The 21,196-nt window shown below is 38.0% G+C and overlaps 3 protein-coding genes across 4 annotated transcripts; all 3 read right to left on the bottom strand.

Annotated features, from left to right (window-relative positions):
- Positions 1-2,320: 2,320 nt before the first annotated feature.
- Positions 2,321-4,538, bottom strand: LOC103933036 (wall-associated receptor kinase-like 20). The gene has a single exon (XM_009342689.3). It carries the CDS (start codon positions 4,360-4,362, stop codon positions 2,464-2,466), a length of 1,899 nt encoding a protein of 632 aa, XP_009340964.2. The 5' UTR covers positions 4,363-4,538; the 3' UTR covers positions 2,321-2,463.
- Positions 4,539-4,940: 402 nt separating this feature from the next.
- On the bottom strand, positions 4,941-8,387 carry LOC103933037 (peptidyl-prolyl cis-trans isomerase FKBP16-4, chloroplastic). The gene is made up of 10 exons (XM_009342690.3): positions 8,161-8,387; positions 7,924-8,070; positions 7,650-7,705; positions 7,435-7,490; positions 7,018-7,075; positions 6,838-6,912; positions 6,140-6,229; positions 5,695-5,772; positions 5,312-5,352; positions 4,941-5,215 (listed from the first exon to the last, which is right to left on the bottom strand). Exons 1-10 carry the CDS (start codon positions 8,237-8,239, stop codon positions 5,188-5,190), a joined length of 708 nt encoding a protein of 235 aa, XP_009340965.2. The 5' UTR covers positions 8,240-8,387; the 3' UTR covers positions 4,941-5,187.
- A 4,827-nt stretch (positions 8,388-13,214) lies between these two features.
- Positions 13,215-17,835, bottom strand: LOC103933038 (threonine dehydratase biosynthetic, chloroplastic). 2 transcript variants are annotated; one of them, XM_009342691.3, is made up of 9 exons: positions 17,273-17,834; positions 17,001-17,180; positions 16,638-16,907; positions 16,234-16,440; positions 15,091-15,339; positions 14,533-14,603; positions 14,229-14,346; positions 13,718-13,852; positions 13,215-13,582 (listed from the first exon to the last, which is right to left on the bottom strand). In XM_009342691.3, exons 1-9 carry the CDS (start codon positions 17,726-17,728, stop codon positions 13,442-13,444), a joined length of 1,827 nt encoding a protein of 608 aa, XP_009340966.2. In that variant the 5' UTR covers positions 17,729-17,834; the 3' UTR covers positions 13,215-13,441. The 2 variants fall into 2 exon arrangements, with proteins under 2 accessions (XP_009340966.2, XP_048423550.1); XM_048567593.1 differs by lacking the exons at positions 13,215-13,582; positions 13,718-13,852 and adding an exon at positions 13,925-14,078 and having other exon boundaries at positions 17,273-17,835.
- Between the last annotated feature and the right edge of the window lie 3,361 nt (positions 17,836-21,196).

Below are 21,196 nucleotides of genomic sequence, written 5' to 3'. Positions count from 1 at the left end.
AATGTAGTCAACCATATTATAATGCTAGGCAGACTAAATTTGTAGACCAAATTTTATAAACTAAATGACATGGATGTTGATAATTGGATTATTACTTAAGTGTTGATTAACATGCTTATTTTTGGGTAAATTACACTTTGCCACCTCAGGTTTGAGGTCTATTGCAACCTCATACAATATCTTCAAAACATTTCATTTTCATACCTCAAGTACTATTTTATTTCAATATAATACATCCGTTACATTTTCCATCCATTGATCTGTTAAGAGTTAATGTGGCTGCTACATTTGTGCCACGTGGCTGCCAACTCCCTTCCCAAAAATCCCATTCTTAGTCCTCTCCTCACTCACCATTTATGATTGCTTCTCTCTCTCTAGGAGATCAGTCCTCAAACCCTAACACATCAGCATAAATGTGGATCCCATATTTGCAACGTCATCACTTAACGATTTACTTAACGAATTTTCTAATGGATGTATGAAATTGAAATAAAATGATAAGTAAATATATGAAATTGAAATGTTTTAAAGATGTTGTAAGGAATTGAAATTGATTCCAAACCTGAGGGGGTAAAATGTAATTTACCCTTTTTTATTGATGACACTTTATTTAGGGAAGTGTTATTGTCACTCCAAAAATCTCATTCTACACTTCTCACATGTGTATTTTTCTTTCCACATATAGAAAGTTTGGAGTGTAAAATGAGATTTTTGGAATACCAATAACAATTCCCTTTATTTAATTTGTAAATTTAGTCTACTTAGCATTATAATAAAAGCGAATGTAATGAGGTTGTGCTTTTGACTAATCCCAATTAAAAAGTGGCTTTTTATCTTTATAAACATGCCCACTCTTGACCCCTTTTGAATAGTTAAATCTCGTTGGAAATCACATTATTTTTGGGTAACATTATTATCGCATCCATGAGTATAACGTTTCATTTTAATATTGCCTTGCCAACACTATTAATCTGCCAACACTATTAATCCGTCTTAAGCATGCTTAGTTTCTACTTTAATTACTTTGGTGCAAGATATTTTAAGTTCAAATAAGGAAAATAATAAACAAATAATTTTTTTAGCCTTTCACACACTACTATTTAATCTTATCTGTTATTTTCATTTAATTTATTTAGCCTCTCATACAATCTGTCCCTATTTTTCAAGCTCAAATTAATCTTTTTTCAAGTGAATATTCCACTTAAGTTTGGTGGACTTAGAATATGCAAGAGCACTTAACAACCTGCATTTTAATAATGATCTGCTTTAACCACAACTCCACAACTTTAATTACTCACAAATTAAAATCGGGCTAAAACTCACTACAATCTCAAACAAAGTAAACATGAGTATTCTATTGCTTTTTAATCAAAATGATCATTGAGATTGATATAACTTCTCAATTTAATCTTTGCAATTTAAAATCAATAGAAGTGGTCATTGAGATTGTCTTTTGGTCATTTTGTTAAAAATCTCTGCTAAATACAGGGTAGTTTTGTTAAATCAACTCCTCTACTTTAATTGGTGGTTTCTTCAATTTAACATAGATTTTTAGGAAAACTAATGAAAATAATTTGAAAACTTTGAGTTTTAAAGATAAGGACAAAATAAAGAGTAAAGTGAATAGTACTAGGTTTGACTTTTTAGTGTAAAAATGTGATTTTTCGTTAAAGTGAACAGTAACGCGGATTTTTCGTTAAAATTCTCTAGATTTTTCATAAAATGACTAAAGTGATTGACGATGGACAATCTCACACACCACTCCCATCTATTTTAAATCTAAAAACTAAGATGAAAAATTATGATAATCTTATGAACCATTCGTCTATTATAATTATAACGTTTACATTCGAACTTTGTAAGCAAAATGCTTTTGTCGTTTTGAAAAAGCTTGCTTGCTTTCTGTGTCCATGGCAACCAATCAAAATCCAGAGAAAGCATCTGATCCCAAGGGCCCTTGTCTCTTCCCTCCATTCAAAGCCCATCCTTCCTTCTTCCTTCTTTGGAATGGAATCACTACTTTTGGCTTCTGTGGGCCGGGCTGCAAAAACAATGATTCTTTGCCTTTCATCTCCACTCCTTTCTTTTACATGAATATTCAAAGAAATACTCCACACATATTATCCTCTGTTGACACAATGTATATGCTATCTTGTTACATGTATGTTAAGTTGTATGATACTTGTAAGGGGCTAGCGATTTAAGTTGGTTAAGAGCTTCCGTTCATGTGTTTGAGAAGACCTTTGTTCGATTTCTCTCTCCTTCAGTATCGATTGTGTAAAGAAAAGTTGTATGACATTTTGACACTAAAACACGTTAAGATATATGTATTCATATGACCACGAATAGTTTAGATTACAATCTGACAACATAACAAGATATGACAGAACATTTTCAAACTCCACTAGTACTATAGTTACATAGGACATTGATAAAATTTCATGATGATAACTAATAATGTCATTAATTATGAACCACTTGTTCATCTAAAACTTGAATTATGCAGTGGAGTTCTTGAACAACATCCTTCATGGCTGGTCTCTCTCCCTTCTTTTCCCTCAGACATGCAAGTCCAAGCTCGAAGAAAAGCTTTACACTCGCTACTGTATTCCCCGAAGGCTCGTCGCTGAGCAGCCGGTGATCCACAACCTCCATAGCTGCACCATTGTTGGCTCTTACTCTCGCATAAATGGCTAAGTTCACGTCGTCCTGATCCCGCGAGAAATCAATGGCCTTTTGTGATGTCAAAAGCTCAAGCAGGACGACTCCATAGCTATAAACATCACTCTTGTCAGTTAACTGGTAGTTCCGATAATATTCGGGGTCTAAGTATCCTAATGTTCCCTGAGCACATGTCGAGACATGACTCAACCCCGGACAAGCCAACCTGGACAGCCCGAAATCTGAAACTTTGGCGTTGAAATCGCTGTCCAGAAGTATGTTGGTTGACTTGACATCTCTATGGTAGATGGGAGTGTGCGCCGCGGAGTGTAAATAAGTCAATGCTTCAGCAGTTTGCACGGCAATTCTGAGCCTAGTTTTCCAGTCAAGAAATGTCGAAAACTTACCGTGTAAATGGTCACTGAGAGTGCCATTGGAGATGTACTCATAGATCATCAATGGCTGCTCAGCTTCCACACAATAGCCCAAGAGTCTGACCAGGTTCTTGTGATTGACTTGGGAAAGTATCCCAACTTCATTTAGTACATGTTCTGTGCTCTTGATGTTGCCAACTTTCGCAGACTTGACGGCGATGAGAGTCCTATCTTCGAGCTCTCCTTTGTACACTTCTCCAAAACCACCACTCCCCAAAAGTTTGTCTTTGGAGAAACCATTGGTGGCTTTCTTCACTTCTTTCAAGCTAAATATTCGAGCCGATTTCCCATCATTGTTGCTCTTCAAAATGTCCTCTCTTGCCCTGGTAAGTTTCTCCTGCTTCGAGAATTTGCAGGATCTTTTCACCGTGACTATTGCTACAACTGCGGCTACAACGAAAAATGAGATTACCCCAATCGAGACCTTTAGGCTCAGACCGGCTTTCATGTTCCTCTTGTTCCTTGAGCAAGTGCCAAGAAGATGATCCCAATAGTAGTCTCTATTGCAAAGGCAGCGTGAGACGCCACTCGAACCAGTAGGCAAACATTTGGAAGCTGAAGAGCAATCAAGTTGTGTTCTACAAATTGGTTCAAGTGGAGGTGCCCATTGAATTTCCAACCCCTCGCCCCATTGGCTCGGAGGCTTGTTTATATCCAAATGAATGATGCTTCTGAAGGCTTTGCAGCCTGAGTTGTGAAGCCGAATCTTGTATGCTGAAGGCATACCACCGGCAACAAATGTGCAGCAAAGATTAAGCCTGTTTTTGCACTGTAGCGCTCGGTTTGTGTCAATGTGTCCTGAGCTTTCCAAGTACCGGTGACAGAGGCTAGATGGAGTGCAATTGAGAGGAGATACCAAGAGCCGCGGAGAGCAGTTGTAGAGGAAGATGGTATTTGATGAAGTGATGTTGAAAGGAAGTGACTGATTCAACCAGAGGCCCTCACTCACCACCAAGTCTCGAGTAACACATTTGCCGGGCAGCCATGGTGATGGTTGTACCACCATACGCTGATATGGAGCCATGATTTGAAGCACAAGATAGTAACTTCCATTGAGGGCATCAAAGTAGAGTTTCTTAGAGGAAGGGTCGCAATGGAGAGAGTAGTTGGGGTCACCGCAGTCGGGGTTTGTGCTTAGGGGGTACGGAACCTTCATGCTGCCACACCCGGGGCAGGTATTTTGGGAGGAGCAGCGAAGATCGACAAAAAGGATGATGAAGAAACAGCAGCAGAGGAAGCCTGGCATTATGTTTGCCTTGGTGACCATATTTGCATGAACAAAGGAGAAGCAATGAAAAGCTTATGGGAAACAAAGATGGGGTAAATAAAAGGATACAACAAGAGGTTAAGTAGGTTGGCTAGGGAAGTGTGAATGCCTCGTTACACTAAGCTCGAATTCCACTCTTGTGAATGGAGTAGTTTAAAATATCGCTTTGTCAAAAGTTAAAAAAAAGGAAACAACAAGAGAATAAAGTGGATTCCTCCTTTGTAGTGTGACCTCTACTTAAGGAAAGCTCTTACTACAAAGGGCATTAGGGAAAACTAATGATATATCAACTTTTGTGCTTTCCTTCACTAAGTTGAGGAACAAATCACTGAATTGGAGAATAAAAATCTATTAGAAAAATAAAAGAATTAATTCCATAACATAATGGCTAATCACATCTAGCTAGAATTTTTTCAATGTTCTGTTCTCGGATAAATGTACACGTGTATCATCGACGAGATAAGTTAGAGCGATCAGAATACAGAATTATGCAGAAAAAAACTAATGTTCTGCATAAAAGAGGAAAGATTCAAGATTCATAACAAGAAAGTGAGTCAAATGTAAAGAAAATTCATGAATAAGCAAACGATGATCTGATCATTCAAGGATAGTACTTCCAAAAAAGAGAATTTCCGAGAAATATTTTGAGGTTCTGAATGAAACTTACAACGCTAATGATATTTGTATCATTTATGCAGTTACCCTTGTTTTAGTGTCGAACAAAAGGACACCTTTACGGTTTACAATGAAGAGAATAGCAAGATAATGTTTCCTCATTTAAATTACACAAGAGGCATGACAATCAGTAGGAAGAGCTTAGTTTCATTAACCTTCGACAATTTTTACAGGAGACCTGCACAAGAGAGCAACAAGATGAAACAATTGCTACGTATCTTCTAATATGTGCACAAAAAATGGATAATTAAACTTCACGGAATCCATTACTTACCCAAATGGGGTTTGTTTAATGGCGAGTAGTTCAACGTCCAACTGCAGATAAAAAGAATATACAGAACAGTGAAGACGAATATAGGGAAGGGCTCATGAAAGAAAGGTATCAAAAAGATGAAAAGAATATAATCGCAACACGAAAGAGAACAGCGATAGAGATAGATTAGCTCCAAGAAATACAAGAAAAAAAATACATTTAGAATCCTACACTTTGTATGAAAGAGAATGGCAAAGGAAGTCGATTGTGAACAACATCTGGAGTGTGGTGCATATGTGTATTTGTACTTATTACCATAGAATAAGCCTAAGAGAGAAGAAGAGAGATGCGGAGAGATTTGTGGATGAAGTCCTTTTGGAGATTTAGAGATGAAATTTTGTTACCTCTATGGTTGCATTTGGAGGAATTTCCTGTACTCCTTTGCTTCCATACGCTAGCTCGGGAGGAACTATTAGCAATCGCTGCAAAATAAATAATTTAAAACAAAAGGAACCCAAAAGGGTACTTTTCAAGCTGAGCGCCAAAAAGGAAAAGAACGAGAGGGTGTTGTTATTGCAGTTGTTTTAAGTGATCTAGTCGAATAAGGAAAATGCCACCGACTTCAAGCTGCTATTTCCTCATCACAAAGATCAAAATATCTCCAGCACACACTTGAGACTCAAAACTATTTTTCTGTGCATAAATCAACTCCATGACGGTATTCTACTCAAGGCTTACTACTAAACAGCATAAAATAAGTAAGAACTTTAATTTTCTTCCACAAAGTGTAAATTTAAATTCTGCTTCAAGACATAACAAATAAATTTCATGCCAATAAACTAATCTCACCTGGCCTCCTACCCGCATGCCTTTTACACCAAGATCTAATCCTTTAAGGACTGATCCCCTCTCAGATTGGCCTACGTCAAATCCGTATGGCTGCAGCATCCAAGCATGAATGTTACAAGTGCATGATATAAGAAACACACACATGCGACTCAAACAATACTGAGAGAGATTGCTTTGTCTTGAATGCCATATTTTTCCTTTCTATATCATAATTAACATATGCACTCACTTAAAGCTCAGATTAAGTTTTCTTTAAACTAAGATTCCACAATCTCCAACAATTGCTTCATGGAGACAATTGAAAATCCGAAGTAATGTATTCAGTGACATTTTTGGTCAAGAGTTTAAGACCAGGTTTAAGTAATTCCTTCTAACTTTATGAGCAGGTATCAATGAGAATCGGATAACTGGTGGTGCATCATATGCAAGATGGGATGTTAACACCAGTCAGCACTTTAACTGAATAAATATAACTGTTCCGAACTCCAGTGCATTTTTATTAAGCAGAAACATTTTATACACAAGAGTGCAAAACAATGTTCCAAGTTTTGGTTTATGGTCAAGATAGTTATTCCAGAAGTTAAATCATATAACCGTAAAATTGGTTGGTTCATTTTATCCTAATTTTAAAAGGAAATTTGAAGGTGCCGGCTTATTTCTACATATAAATGTGAATAGCAGCACCACTCAAATCTCACCGTTCCTCCACCAACACCAAGTCCTTGTCTACTTGTCATAAAAGTGATACCCTTCCACTTCGCAACATAATGAACCTGCAAAAATGAGGATACCTTTTCATGCTTAGTTTGGAATATTCTAGGATACAGAATTACTTATGTATACTCAATTATTGAAATTTAACTTGATCACAACCATACTGCAACCCGGGATCCTGTCACCGCCTCAACTCCACCCCCGACCTTCAAGTCATAATACCTGAGGAGAGAAGAATAAAACCATCAGTTTATTACTCTGTGTATTGAAAAAGCCATTAAGTTTCCACAGATGAAGTCAATAAACCTGTTGAAACTTTTATCGATAGGGATAGTGGGTTATGAGCTAAATGCAGTACATTGTATCCTATATAATCAGAGACAGAGCTTCAAAAACTCTTGAAAATTTCACTCTATGCTAGATAAGAAAATTATGAATTCGAGAGAGAATTTCTATCATCAACATGAAAGCTGCAATGAAAGGCAACACTAGCTCATATACGACGAATATGGATTACAAAAGGCGAAAGACGAAATTTAAAAGGTGATCAGAGATGTTAGAAGTAATGATAGTTTACTAACTTCAGGCCATTGGGAAGGGTTGTAAATTCACTCTCGGGTATTTTCGCTCCTCTTAGCTGCAGCAAATAAATGAATGTCACAAACTTTGATATCATCAAAATAAAGAGTTCTTTCCTTTCTCCTCAAATTTAATATACCAGAAGAAATAATCACTAAAATATATACGAAAGAAAAGATAAAAGATTTCGAAAACACAGTAAAATTTCAGAACTCACAGCTCTCCTACTTGTGCTAACAGCTTCAGCCCCATCACACACATAAATGCCAGCAGCTTACTCAGTTAAAAAAACAAGAACAAAAGTCAATATACCAGTTTATAAAGTATCATATGAAGATATAGAAAGACCAAAATAAAATAAAAAGAAACCAACTGGAATTACCACCAACTTCTACTTTAATTCTGGCTTCAAAATTATGTTAATTCACTATCTTTTTTCTTTGAACCAGATGAAATTAAAACTTAAGGAAGAAGTTAGATTAGAAAAAAACCTGAGGCTAAGAGAGTGCCAATCAAAGCCCTCCTGCCCTCAAATGGTGTAATTTGGTTGGTTGGTTTTGCAGAATCATCTGAGGAAGGCAGTGAGCATTGACATGGCAACACATGTGACTTCCTCTTGAGGAATCTCTTGCTGTTGCCTGTGAAGAACCCAAATAAAATTGGTAATTAGAAGTCTCAATGCACCCCAAAAGACAAGCTTTTAGAGAGAGAGAGAGAGAGAGAGTTACTTGTGATGGGTTGTGGGAAGAGAGGCCTGTGGAGCAGAGTTGGGTTGTGATGGTGACAAGGAAGAAGGAAAAGCTCCATGCTGCAAATGGTTAGAGTGGCCGTTGGAGAATCAGTTGGTTTCAGGCTTCAGCGGTTTGGTTTTTCGAGAGAGAGGGAGAGAGAGTGTCGGTTTTGATAGAGGAGAGAGAGGATCTCACTCACCCTATTTCATCCACAACTTATGGTCACAAACAGGGGTATGTTGCCCCAATTGAATATAGTTAATGTTTGTCACAAATATTATTGGAAGGTGCATTCTAGTAGGTTCAATTTTTCCTTTTCATTAATAAATTAGTGCTACCGATAGAATGACACATATTAGATAAGTGGCACTTACGGTTTGGATGGATACGATTTGGCTTGGGAAATTTTATTTGAACTCATATAACCTCTTTCATCCAACTTAAACTTTAAATGTGACTTGTCATTTTTACCTTATTGCATGATTACCATTAAGTACAAGATGAAATTAATAACAAAATAAAATTTATCAATAAACCCACACTCAAATAAAACCTTACCAACATGTAATGTTTATCCTACGATGGCTAAAACCTTACGTTGAAATGTTTTTTTATTTTTTTATTTTCTTCGTTTGGTTTCTATATTTTATATAGTTGAGAAGATGATTGTGTAGGTGGTGGCGAAGCTCCACCTTGGACTTAAGACTCTATTCTTGGTTGAATATTTCAACGGAAAAGAAGTGGTTTCCCAGCTTGAGAAGGAGGTGAGTGTTCCCGACGATAAGTCACCTCTAAGTATAACACATCATCTCCATGGTTGAGCTTGGCAAGTTCATCCTCCACAACTACAGGCCACACAAATTGGCCATCACCATTCTCTATACCTGTGGCAGCTTCGTCGATACCCCTAGCATTCCCGCCTAACTGCCGCATATCACAATATCTGCATAGAAAGAAAAGTTATTATTAGTTTATTTTCTATGGTGTTTTAAGAATAGACATATGAAAGCATGTACTTTATGCTTATGCAAATACAATCACGTGGAAATGGATATCAAGAAAGTATATGGAAGATTCCTAAACAAGTAGAAACTTCACCAAATTATTCAATTGAGATTTTATTTTTTTAAATGGATGTAAAGATAAATTCACATTTTGAATTGGGTTTGTGAGGGTAATTTAGGTATAAAATTGGGTTTAAAGAGATATTAATTATTTCATTAAAAATAATATAGGTGTAGAGTGTAAGTTGGGTGTAGAAACAATTGCTCAAGTCAAGGACAGTTAAACTTACTAAGACATTAATACTTACTTTGGAATTAGATTGAAAAGTTTTTATTACGCATTTAGCCTCAAAGAGGTATGCATCACTGACACGCCTCGATCCCGAATATTCCCGAATACTAGGATAAGCACATGCTGGTGGACACCCAAGGGTGACGAAATCCATTTATTGAGTGCAAATGCTGAAAACAAGGGGTAGATAAGGCTTATAAATATAAAAGAATAATGAATATGCATTTAAGGACGTGTTCAGAGTATACAACTAACTAGAACACTAAAAGAAATAATATAAAATTGAATGAAACAAAGGATGGATCCTACATCGAGAGGACTCAAAGATTTCAATGCGGAAGTGCCTGGACGTCAGGATTGTATGCCTCAATTCTAAATCCTGAAGGGGGCGCAAAACAAATATGAGTGGACCAAGTTGATATATATATATATATATATATATATATAGTAAATAAAATAGTTATCAACATACTAACCCCCAAGTTTTATGAAAACACATATATTATGATAAACATAGGTTTTTTGAAACCTAGCATGCTGTGCAATGTCTCAAATCATAACTTGTATATATAATAATCACTAGTGAATGTCCGATAACCCCCATGCCGACTCGTCGGCTCCCCGACTTCCCATATCTGAGCAGACAGTCAGGAAAATACACTTCAGGCCCCATGCCGGCTCCCCGTCCCTGTTTTAATAACCAGAGAAGACACACTCCAGGCCCTATGCCAATACTAAACCGTCACCCGGGATGGACTGGAATCTATCCCTACGTCCTGTAGCGGAATAATGACCACTAGGTAAGTACAAAATCATTGAACATACATATATTGAAAAGCAACTTCATAGTATAAAGTCATCCATCATCTATACTATAAAGAGATGTTCTAAACATGTTCTAAATATCATAATGTCATCTATCAGATATTCTATAAGAACACGGGTTATAGAAAAAATAGTAATAATTCAAACTAGTCTCAGTAAGCATGTTATCTTATAAAATGTTTCATAAAACATAGTCGTCAAATCATGCTTTTTGTGTATGCTTTTCTACTATCAAACATTCATTTCTAGAAGGTGTCCACTCACCATACACCGTTGGTTCAAAACCGTACCAAAAAGGAACAATGGAATCGCCGCTATTAATTGCACCTATGTACATAAATGGTACATTTAGTCAAATTCTACTCAAATGATTGAATTTGGAAACATGGACTTCAAAAACGGGTCCAGAATGTCGAAATTAGCCTAGGAGAGGTCCCGGACAAAAATTCGAAAAGTCAACCCGAAAGTCAAAGTCAACAGTCAACGGTCAACGTTGATCGGGTCAAAGTCAACGGGTCAAGGGTCCAGGTTGGACCGGGTCAAACAAGTCTGGGCTTAAGGTTGGATCGAGTTTGGGCCCTAGGGTTTGGGTTTAAGTTTAAGGCTTTAGGTAATTAGGTAGGCTGTGCTTAAGGGAAAAATAGGTTTAAGGAATTGGGCTCAAGCCCTTAGCAGATATGGCCCAAAGGCCCTTCAAAACTAAAAGGAAAATAAAATAAAACAAAAAGAAAGGATTTTTGGGCTGAATCAAAACGGGCCTAAGGCCTGAAGGTCTTGGAAACGGCCTGAAAGGCCTGGATTGACGGAGATGAACGTCAGAGTTTTCCCAGCTCCGCCCAACTGCAAATGTGAACCTTAGGCTCCGATCTAGATACCAACGTGAAGAAGAAGGTGAGAGGAGTGAGATTATACCTTTGGTTCACCGGGAAACAGTCGGTGGTGGTCGGAAAACTCCTCGACACTCATGGGCTTGCCGTAGATGGGTTTTGCTTTTCCCCGAGCCGATCTCGCCTTAAAACCTTGACCACAATGAGATAACACTCAATAATCACATCCAAGCATCAAACTAAAACAGATAGAGGGAAACTCGAGGCTTACCTAATTGAAAAAAAAAAAAGAAAATCTCGCCGGAGAGTATTTTCTTGGTTTCGCCATTCCTTTCAGCGACGGAAGAGAGAGAAAGAGAGAGAGAGAGAGAGAGAGAGACGACGGGGTGAAGATGATGATGATGATGATGACGATGCTGGAACGATGGTGAGAGTGTGGGTATACTTGGGTTCTCACAAGTGAAGGAAAGGGAGAGGGACGAGAGGGTTTCGAGAGAGGGAGAAAGCGTAGAGAAAAAGAGTTGAAAGTGAAAGAGAGGAAAGAAGGTCACCGGGTGGGGGGAGAGAGAGAGAAGTGGGGAGTGTTGGGGTGCTGCACGTGGTAGTTTGACGGTGAAGAAAAATCCCACTGTTAGATCCTGATTGGGTGAAAAGCTAAGGGTTTTAATAGTTAATTCCATTAAGTTTTGGGGAAAAAAACAAAATTATTCATATAATTGGGGGTGGGATGTAACAATCTACCCCCTTATAAAAATTTCGTCCCTGAAATTTACAACCTTAACCAAATAAAAACAGATACTGACTCCTCATCAAATCCTTTGTTTCCCACGTCGTTTCCTTGACAGCGTGGTTCTTCCAAAGCACTTTCACCAATGAAATAACTTTGTTCCTCAATACTTTACTTGCCAGTCAAGGATAGCCACTGGTTCTTCGACATAGCTAACATCCTGATTTACTTCTAGCGGCTCTAATTGAATGATATGAAAGGGATCTGGTACGTATTTCCAAAGCATGGAAACATGAAAAACGTTGTGAATAAAAGACAACTCCGGTGGTAGCTCCAACCTATAGGCAACCGCACCAATTCTCTCAGTAGTCTAGTAAGGACCGACGTATCGAGGACTCAACTTCCCTTACTTACCAAAACGAACAACACCTTTCCAGGGAGACAAATTCAAGAACACAAAGTCACCTACCTTATACTCACGGTCCTTGGAATGTTTGTTCGCAATGCTTTTCTGTCGGTCTTGTGCTGCCTTTAGATTTCTCTTAATCAGCTGGATGTTAGCATTTCTGGTGTCCACAATCTCTGGTCCCACTAACACCCGTTTGTCGACCTTTGTCCAACACAACGGCATCCGACACACTTTCCCATACAAAGCCTCATAAGGTGCCATGTCGATACTCAAATGACAACTGTTATTGTATGCAAACTCAACCAACGGCAGATAGCTATCCCAACTACCTTTCCATTGGAGAACAAACATTCTCAACATGTCCTCCAATGTCTGAATTGTCCGCTCATACTGACCATCGGTCTGTGGATGGTAGGCAGTGTTGAACAGTAACTGAGTACCCATTTCCATGGTGATGTCTTCCCATTTCCATACGGGTATCGGAAGATTCTGCATTAGTCCCCCATGTCGTTCTCTCAGCCTTCACCTGTTGACAAATGATACATCTACTCACATAATCCGCCACATCTCGTTTCATTCCAACCCACTAGTAGAACGGATGGATAGTGCGATATAGTTCGGTGCTTCCTGGATGCATGGCATATGCTGAAATATGCACTTCATCCAGGATTTCCTTCTTCACTGCTTTGTTATCCTGAGGCACGTACAGCCTGTTTTCCAACATCAGACATCACAAACCAAACATAGGAACGTAAATAAAAGATATTTCATTCCTTAACATTTGGTGCATTTCTCCTCATTCTAGTTTCTAAACATGGGGAATGAGGCATACCAAACTCGCCCATTTAGATTTTTTGTGTTGGTTAAATTTTTTTTAAAAAACAAAATAATAAATTTGAGATTATATGATTATATTACAGCAAGGTTCTAAGAGACTTATGTCGGTCCTCACATGCGAGACAGAGGATTAGAAATTCTAAAACGCCAGTATTCTTAAGATAGAGAATCAGAATATCATAGTTTGCCCTTGAATACATACTTCTCTTAAATTCTAAGTGAAATTAATGCATTACATGCTATAAAACTGACCCAAAGTTTCTGCAGTAGAAGCATACATATAAAGCACGACCAAACAACGTAGCGATGCACAAGTCGAACGCCAGAGATACATGATTTCGTAACAAGATGGTCTTATCAATGCATCAAAAGCTTGAACTCAATATCATCGGTCACTACTACATAGTCGTATCCAAGAGTATTGGCTCGAGCATGGAACTCGTCGATCTCGCTTTGGGTAACTTGGATCCCAACCAACACATTTGCCCCGGTTTCACCCTGTTGCAGAGGAAGGGCAAGTACACAATCAAACTATTGTTAATAATAAGAAGAAAAAAAACCGAATTTAAATTTCTTACTATAATCATATTGAAATATAAAATCTTTAAAAAGGAAAAGATGTTGAATTACAACCTCTCCGCGGTAGTGGAACAAACTAATATCCCAACGTGGACTAAAAGCGTCCAAGAACTTCATCAGAGCACCGGGTCTTTCTGGGAAGACAAAGCGACAAAGAATCTCATTTTGAAGATTTGATCTGCCACCCATCTGAATGATGCAAACAAAGTAAACTTAGGACCAAGATGCACAACTGCAGCCAGGACAGGAAACAAGTCCCTTTTTACACCGTTGACATAAATGACGTGCTAATTTTTGGGTCAAAAGAAATCAGTCTTGCAAAGGAAGACAATTATGAGAATCAAACTCTCACCATGGCATAGGGGTAAGTGCTGTGTTTGGAACTTGTGACCATCAAAAAATGTCATTTGATCGACTAAACAAAAATGAAATTGTTACTTTTCCACATACTGTATGGTGTTGCTATGGTCGAGCAGCATAGCATGCCACACTGTTTGGGAAGGGAACATTAATTCTATACACACACGTGCACATACAAGAAGACAATTATAAGTAGAAGAATTACCAAGTAACGCAAGTGATCTTTGACTAAGTCACTTTTCGTGAGATTGTAAGTCTTGAGTTGAGAAGACTCCAGGCGCTCTTGCATTTCTTGAAGTTCAGAGGCTGTATGCACACCAACACTGCATATAACATACAAAGGATAAATAACTATCTCACTTCTGCATGTATTATCAGCCCTAAGTAAAAATACCATTTGATGGGAGTCAACACGACCGTACTAAACACATCTAAACCAAGCAAAAGAAATTGGCCCTGAATTCGGAAAAAGTAACGACAGTGATCACTAAAACCTTCTTAAGGCTTACCTGTACAATACCATAGCCTCTTTATCAGAATTGTGTCTGTATTTGAATTCACTGATATTCATTGGGCCCACCTGTCAACCAAAGTGATTCAGTTCAAACCATGAAGACAACTTTAATACGATGGGGAAAACAAAAAGACCAATCGACTAAAGCATTATTAGCATATGGTGTAGGACAACAGGACTAGATATGAACAGAGAAGAAGATCTGGACACACCCGGCCTTTGGCATCGCACCAAAGGTGTAATGGAAGCACTCCAACTGGAGAAATCAGAAAAAAAATCACACCGGCCTTCAGCCTCACACTGAAGGTGCATTGGAATCACTCCAAGGTTGTTGTTCCTCACGCACAAGCAGAAACCCAGAATTTCATTTTACTAATACTTATTTAAAAGATTACGAAGTAGACCTTTTGATAGGCTACTAGGTACATGAATCTGGAAAGATCCACATTAATATACTAATTTATGATATCTAATACATTAATATTTTAACATAGAGAGACTCAAAGACAATGAGCTTGCAGAATGCATGTGTAACTTGGCTCCATCAGCATACCAGTTCACAAAAATGTTTAAAGCTCCCAGGCTCCTCGGGCATAACAGTTGCGAGTACAGCCTCTTGTTGTCGACCAACATTAGCAAGTTCAGTCACCACTCTCAATTTATCAAAGTTCATATTTGCCCCACTCGTTATTGCAACAACATTTTCTCCTTTAAGACCATAATACTTGCAATAAGCTTCAGCACCAGCAAGAGAAAGAGCACCTGCCGGTTCTAAAATGCTCCTTGTCTCCTCAAACATATCCTGCAAAAGAAGCAATAGGATTGTTAGTTCTAATCTAAGAATTCAAAACTCTCAAATGGTAACCTACTGTTCTGCTCATCATTTCCCTATTGGGTATACTAGCACAATAATTGCATTTGAACCGATCAGTGTCACAAACAGTCAAATAAAGGAAAGAGGTTACTCCTGAACATGAATGAACCAACATTAGCAAGAAGCTCTCTTGGCAAGATTATTCGTTGTACTCATTATTGATATAGTGAAAGATTGTTGTTGCTGCCCCGTGGACGAAGGCACATAAAGCCGAACCACGTTAATTTTTGGTGTTGCTAATCTTGATTATTTGTTTTTGATGTCCAAGTTTGTTCTGTTTTTCCTATTCTTAAAAGCAACATTCACAACAACAAGCAATATTTTTTTGGCTATTTGGACATTCTAATCATACATTTATAATCTAGTAACCAATATACAGTACCTAATTGCCACCAGAAACCACCCATGCAGAAACAGAACATTCACTCGACCTGATTATCATATTTAGAAGTCCTCAAGTAAATCCACAATTCCTTAAGTAGAAAGACACTAAGGGAGAGGGATATATTCCTTGATTTTAGTAATCGCCGAGATTGTACGACGAACCCTTTAGTTCTTCACCCAAACACATTCTAACTGCTGACAAAGAATTTTAGCTTCTGATGCCATGAATTCAATTTCTTCATATGTACGTAAATATGTCAATTATTACACCAAAGAAGGCAGGTAGCGTATGTACAGTTACAAAGCTAGAAGTAGGTTTACAATCTATAACATGCAAATGCAACCAGAAGGCTTCTTTAAGAAGCCAACTACCAAAGAATGCATGAGAAGCAAAAGACACTCACTCATGCAAGTTTCAAGACTCGAAAGAAATTTCACCTTTATTGAACCGCAGATAGCATCGCGGCTGACAAGAACTACACCGTCAACCATGTCCTTGCACAAGCGGAAGGTCTCTTCACCAACCTCTTTCACAGCCACACCATCTGCAAAACCACCCACCTGGTCCAACATTATTCTCTGGCCATGATGTAGTGACAATGCCAGTGCATTTGCATCAGAGGGCTCCACACCAATAATCTTCACCTGTATAAGAGATGCCACAATCAGCGCTCTTTCAGAATTATATGATGTGAAACTAAAGAATCATTAAAAAAAAAAAAACAAATAAAATATCAAATCTTTCCGAGAAGAAAACCTACGAACTTGAAAAATTCAGTTGCCCAGCAATGTAAACTCAACAGACATAATAAGAAAGTTGAAAACACCAAAACCAGACAAACCTTTGGAGCAACCCTCTTTACATATGCAGCAATACCAGCTATAAGACCACCGCCCCCAACAGGCACAAAAATTGCATGCAATGGAACCTTTGTTTGGCGCATAATTTCCATCCCAACGGTGCCCTGGCCGATAATAACATCCGGGTGATCAAAAGGAGGTATGAAGGTCCTTTCCTCCTCCTTTGCCCGCTTCTTAGCATACGCTTGAGCCTCGTCATATGAATCCCCTATAAGAACAACCGTGGCTCCCAATCTCTCCACCGACTTCCACTATACACAAGCAATATACAATTCAAAAAATTCAGAACAACAAACCCACATTTTACAGTTTCAAAAGACAAGATCCAAATGAAAAAAAAGTACCTTAATCTCCGGCGTGGTGACCGGCATTGCAATCACGGCACTGCAATTCAACTTCTTAGCAGCCAAAGCAACTCCCTGGGCATGGTTTCCGGCCGAAGAGCAAATAACCCCTCGATCCAATTGCTCCCTTGGAAGCTTTGCCATCATGTTGTAAGCCCCACGAAGCTTGAACGAGAAAACCTACACATTCCAACACGAAAACATTCAATCGAAAAATCCCCAAATTTTCCAATCCAATTCTACTCAAATCAACATTTGGGCAACACACTTACAGGCTGCAAGTCCTCTCTTTTCATCCATAATTTCACCCCCAATCGCTCCGAGAGCTTCGTAGCCAGTTCCAATGGGGATTCGATGGCCACGTCATACACCTTCGACGACAGAATGTTCGTCAAGTATTCCATGGCGTCGACAATGTTCCCATTGTCGTTTCCGTCTGTGGCCGAACGGTCGGGCACGGCTCCCAGGAAGCCGGGCGGGTACTGGAGCGAATTGGTGGAAACCCGGTTGGGAGGCGGGGACGGCGTCTTTATGGTTTCCGATGAAGCAGCGGAGGTGGAGGGTTCGGCGGAAATATCGGCCGTCGGTCGGGACAGGGTGGCGCAAACGAAGGGCCGGATCTGACGGCGGGTGCTGAGGTTGTGGGGCCCGCTGGGGAGGTGATGAGAATGGAGGCGTTTGGAGCGGATGAGGGGGGAATGGGCGGGGCAGAGGCGGAGGGCCTCCATTGTCGGTTGGTTGAAGGTGGGGGCGGCGGCTTTGATTGCGAAGGAGAGGGGAGTCGCAGAGGTTTTGGGGGGTTTGCTTCTACTTTCTGGTTTTGGTCACACGCAGTTCACAATTAAGATTGTCCGAACGGCAAATGAGAGAGCGACACGTGCAGAAGGTTGGATGGTTATTGGTCTGTTACTCAACAGCGGGTGAGATTATGGGAATCGAGTGCGCGGTTTTTGACCAAATTTTATAATAGCTAGCTTACAGGAACATTCAGTTGGTACATGAAGAGATACTCTGCGTTCTGTTGGGGGTCCCACACTGTAGGTGTCGGGAAGGGAAATGGAAATGTGCATTGCATTTGTGCGTAAATAAGGAATCCCGAAAGGAAACGGAAATGTGCATTGCATTTGTGCGTAAATAAGGAATCCCGAAAGGAAACGGAAATGTGCATTGCATTTGTCATGTGTTCTCCTCTCAATCTCTCTTTTCCTTTTTATATTTTATTTCCAACACGTTATCAACACGATGACGTTCTTAAATTTCAACTGAAGAGAATAGAGAGACAACAGTTGCAGAAAACCCCTTGAGAGATCATTGCAGCTATATTTCTTGCTCAAAATTCTATAGTGATGATGTATGTAACTTGCCCTTTATTTCCACCTGCATTTGTTCTAATTATATGTGACTTTCTTTGCAGATTCAGTATTAAAGAAAAAGCAGTGCTCTATACTATGATTGAGAAAAAGCAGTATTAATTATATGTGACTTTCTTTGCATTTACTTTATCACAAGCAATCTCATTTCTATCGCAATCAATTTTTTGAATTACGACGTGTTACGCGCGACTTATACATTTTATTACGGGCGCTACGCACCCCTAAAGATCTTTTATGTATGTCCAAAGTCCAAACCATATGTTTGGCAAGCGTCTCATTTTTGAAAAACGGATCAATTTTTATTACACAATATCAAACAATCTTGTTGCATTGTGAGAAAGTTTGAACTAAATGAATAATATTAGATCAAGCTAGAAGAAATCCGTGGATATTCCACGTAATGGTAAAATACTAATTAAATAAATAAATGAAAAACCTTCTATATGACAAAAAAAAAATTTGTTTTCATGACCACATAATAGTGAGATACTAATTTAAAAATAAAAAATAAAAAAAAAATTCTATGACAAAAAAAAAAACACTGTTTTCAATACGAAATTACTCCTATATTATTATTATTATTTTTTTTTAGTACATCGATATTTTTATACTAGGGGAATGGGAGTTCGGCTTAAGCCATATAATGAGCAATCTAATTTGGTATCGAATTCGTCATCCACGAAATTCGAACTTAAGATCTTTCACTTCCAAGTAAAAAGAAATATTATTAGATCGTAGTACTGAGTGTTACTCCTACATTATTTTAGACTATTTTCGAACTTTTTTTTGTTTAAGGAGCATTTCTATCAACTTTATTTTAGTGAAGCCTATGACCCCAATAGGGACTGCCGGCTTTATATATAAAAGATAAAAGATTTAGGACTTATGTATGTTAAACGCATGTGACTGCGCAATATAATATGATAAAGATTATAATATCACATAAAAGATCATGACATGAAGGATCCCTATCAAACAAGCTAGATCCGGACCTTAGTCCGTTGATCCCAATTTTCGTCAGTGGTGTTAAAGGGCCTATAGACCCACATATGAATATAGAGGTTCCTATTCATACAATTTGAAGCATGCGTCAAAACTCAAATGGGAATATGAATATCTCGAACTCGATGGATACAATTCACCTGGAGTATTTTTTTTTTCTCAACATTGATCACAAAATTATTGTGTCCCTTAGTTTAGGAATGAAATTGTACGTCTTAGATGATAAGTTATTAGATTAAATCAGCCTAGAATTTGTTGATTCTAAGTAATTGAGACCTAAAACCTCCATTTTAATTGCATAACCAAATTAGACGAAGTTTTTTTCGGTGGTTGTATTTATGCTGTTACAATTAGGCAACGAGCACAACTTTGCCAGACACCAACCAAAATTTGGTGTAGTTTTACCAAGTCTTGGTTAAAGACAAATGAAAACTTGTTGAGACAAATTGATATTTCTCCCATGAATTTTGAATTTGGTGGATATTACCCGTACTTTGAGTTTTCAAACTTGTTCTCTAATACAGATGGAAAACCATTTTGTTCCATTCTTAGTGTTTGAAATTTATCTCCCACCTTGATCTTACAAACAATAAACGGTTGAGTTATCTCTCAATAGCTTGGCTTTTCATTTCATTTTATTTATTTTTCTTCACTTTTATTATGTTGGTTCAATTTTGTTTATTTCATTTTCGTATATTATTTTGAATTTGTTAGTTAAATTTTTTATTTATTTGAGAAGCTCCTACTTTCTCTAATGAGTTGTATCGCACAATTATAGAAGTAGTGTATGCTTACATTGTCATAAACCAGAAGTTCATTGACCAAATCATGGCATAATTATCCTGGCCATTCAATATCCACAATGATGTGTAGGATTATTACAAATATGTATGGACATATTTTGAGGCCTCAACATAGTGCAATGTCCACGTCCTTGTAAGGATTGCTCACACAAAAATTTGGTCCTCTGGCCATCTAAAATTGACTTTGGATCCCGTATTTTTTCTTGAGAACTTATAAGTGTTTTTGTGAGCTTATTCAACATCATATTGTGGATTATTTGATTAGTGACCTAGGTGTATCTACAAGACGATCATTTTTATTATTCGCCTGCTATGACAAGCACCATTTCCCAAAATTTTTATGCTATTTCATGCCACTTGGGATAAATTTTGAGCACACAACTTCTTATGGCTTACCACAAGCTTTACACATTTTATTCATTGCTCATTGACGCTTGGGAGATGCATCTTGATCACATGCATCATAATGATCAGTTCGGTTGAGGTATATTTTCCAACCAATAAGTAATTGTGTACAAAGATGTTTTTCATCCACTAAAATTAGGATTCAAGTCAATTTGTTTTAAGTTGTGCTCATAGTTACTGCAGTTTTGCGGGTTGTCACTTTGATTAGACAATATTCCCGACTTTAAGGGAAAATGACAATTTTCAAAGAACGACGAGAATTAGCATTGATACATTTGCATTTATCTCATCCAAACAATATAAAGTCATAGGTGACGTTAATTAATTTGTTGCATGCCTAAAGCATGACTTATATATATATATATATATATAGAGAGAGAGAGAGAGAGAGAGAGAGAGAGAGAGGTTATAAACTTTGAACTCATCATAAGTCTCATTAATAAAGTTCAAGCCCTAATTGAAAACAACGCTCCATAAGAGGTTATAGTCCAAGTCTCTAAGTAATTCATCTTCAAATGTTTGTTCTAGATTTGACAATGGAAGCCTCGAAGAGGCATTGTACCCAAGTAATGAAGTACTTATAAATTAAGCATGAGCATGCAAATGAGAATTG

The sequence above is a fragment of a genome, unplaced genomic scaffold, assembly GCF_019419815.1.
Source record: "Pyrus x bretschneideri cultivar Hongxiangsu unplaced genomic scaffold, Pyrus_bretschneideri_v1 Contig45, whole genome shotgun sequence".
Lineage (NCBI taxonomy): Eukaryota > Viridiplantae > Streptophyta > Magnoliopsida > Rosales > Rosaceae > Pyrus > Pyrus x bretschneideri.
Note: the sequence above shows the minus strand (reverse complement) of the source record. Positions and strands in the feature narration are given on the sequence as shown.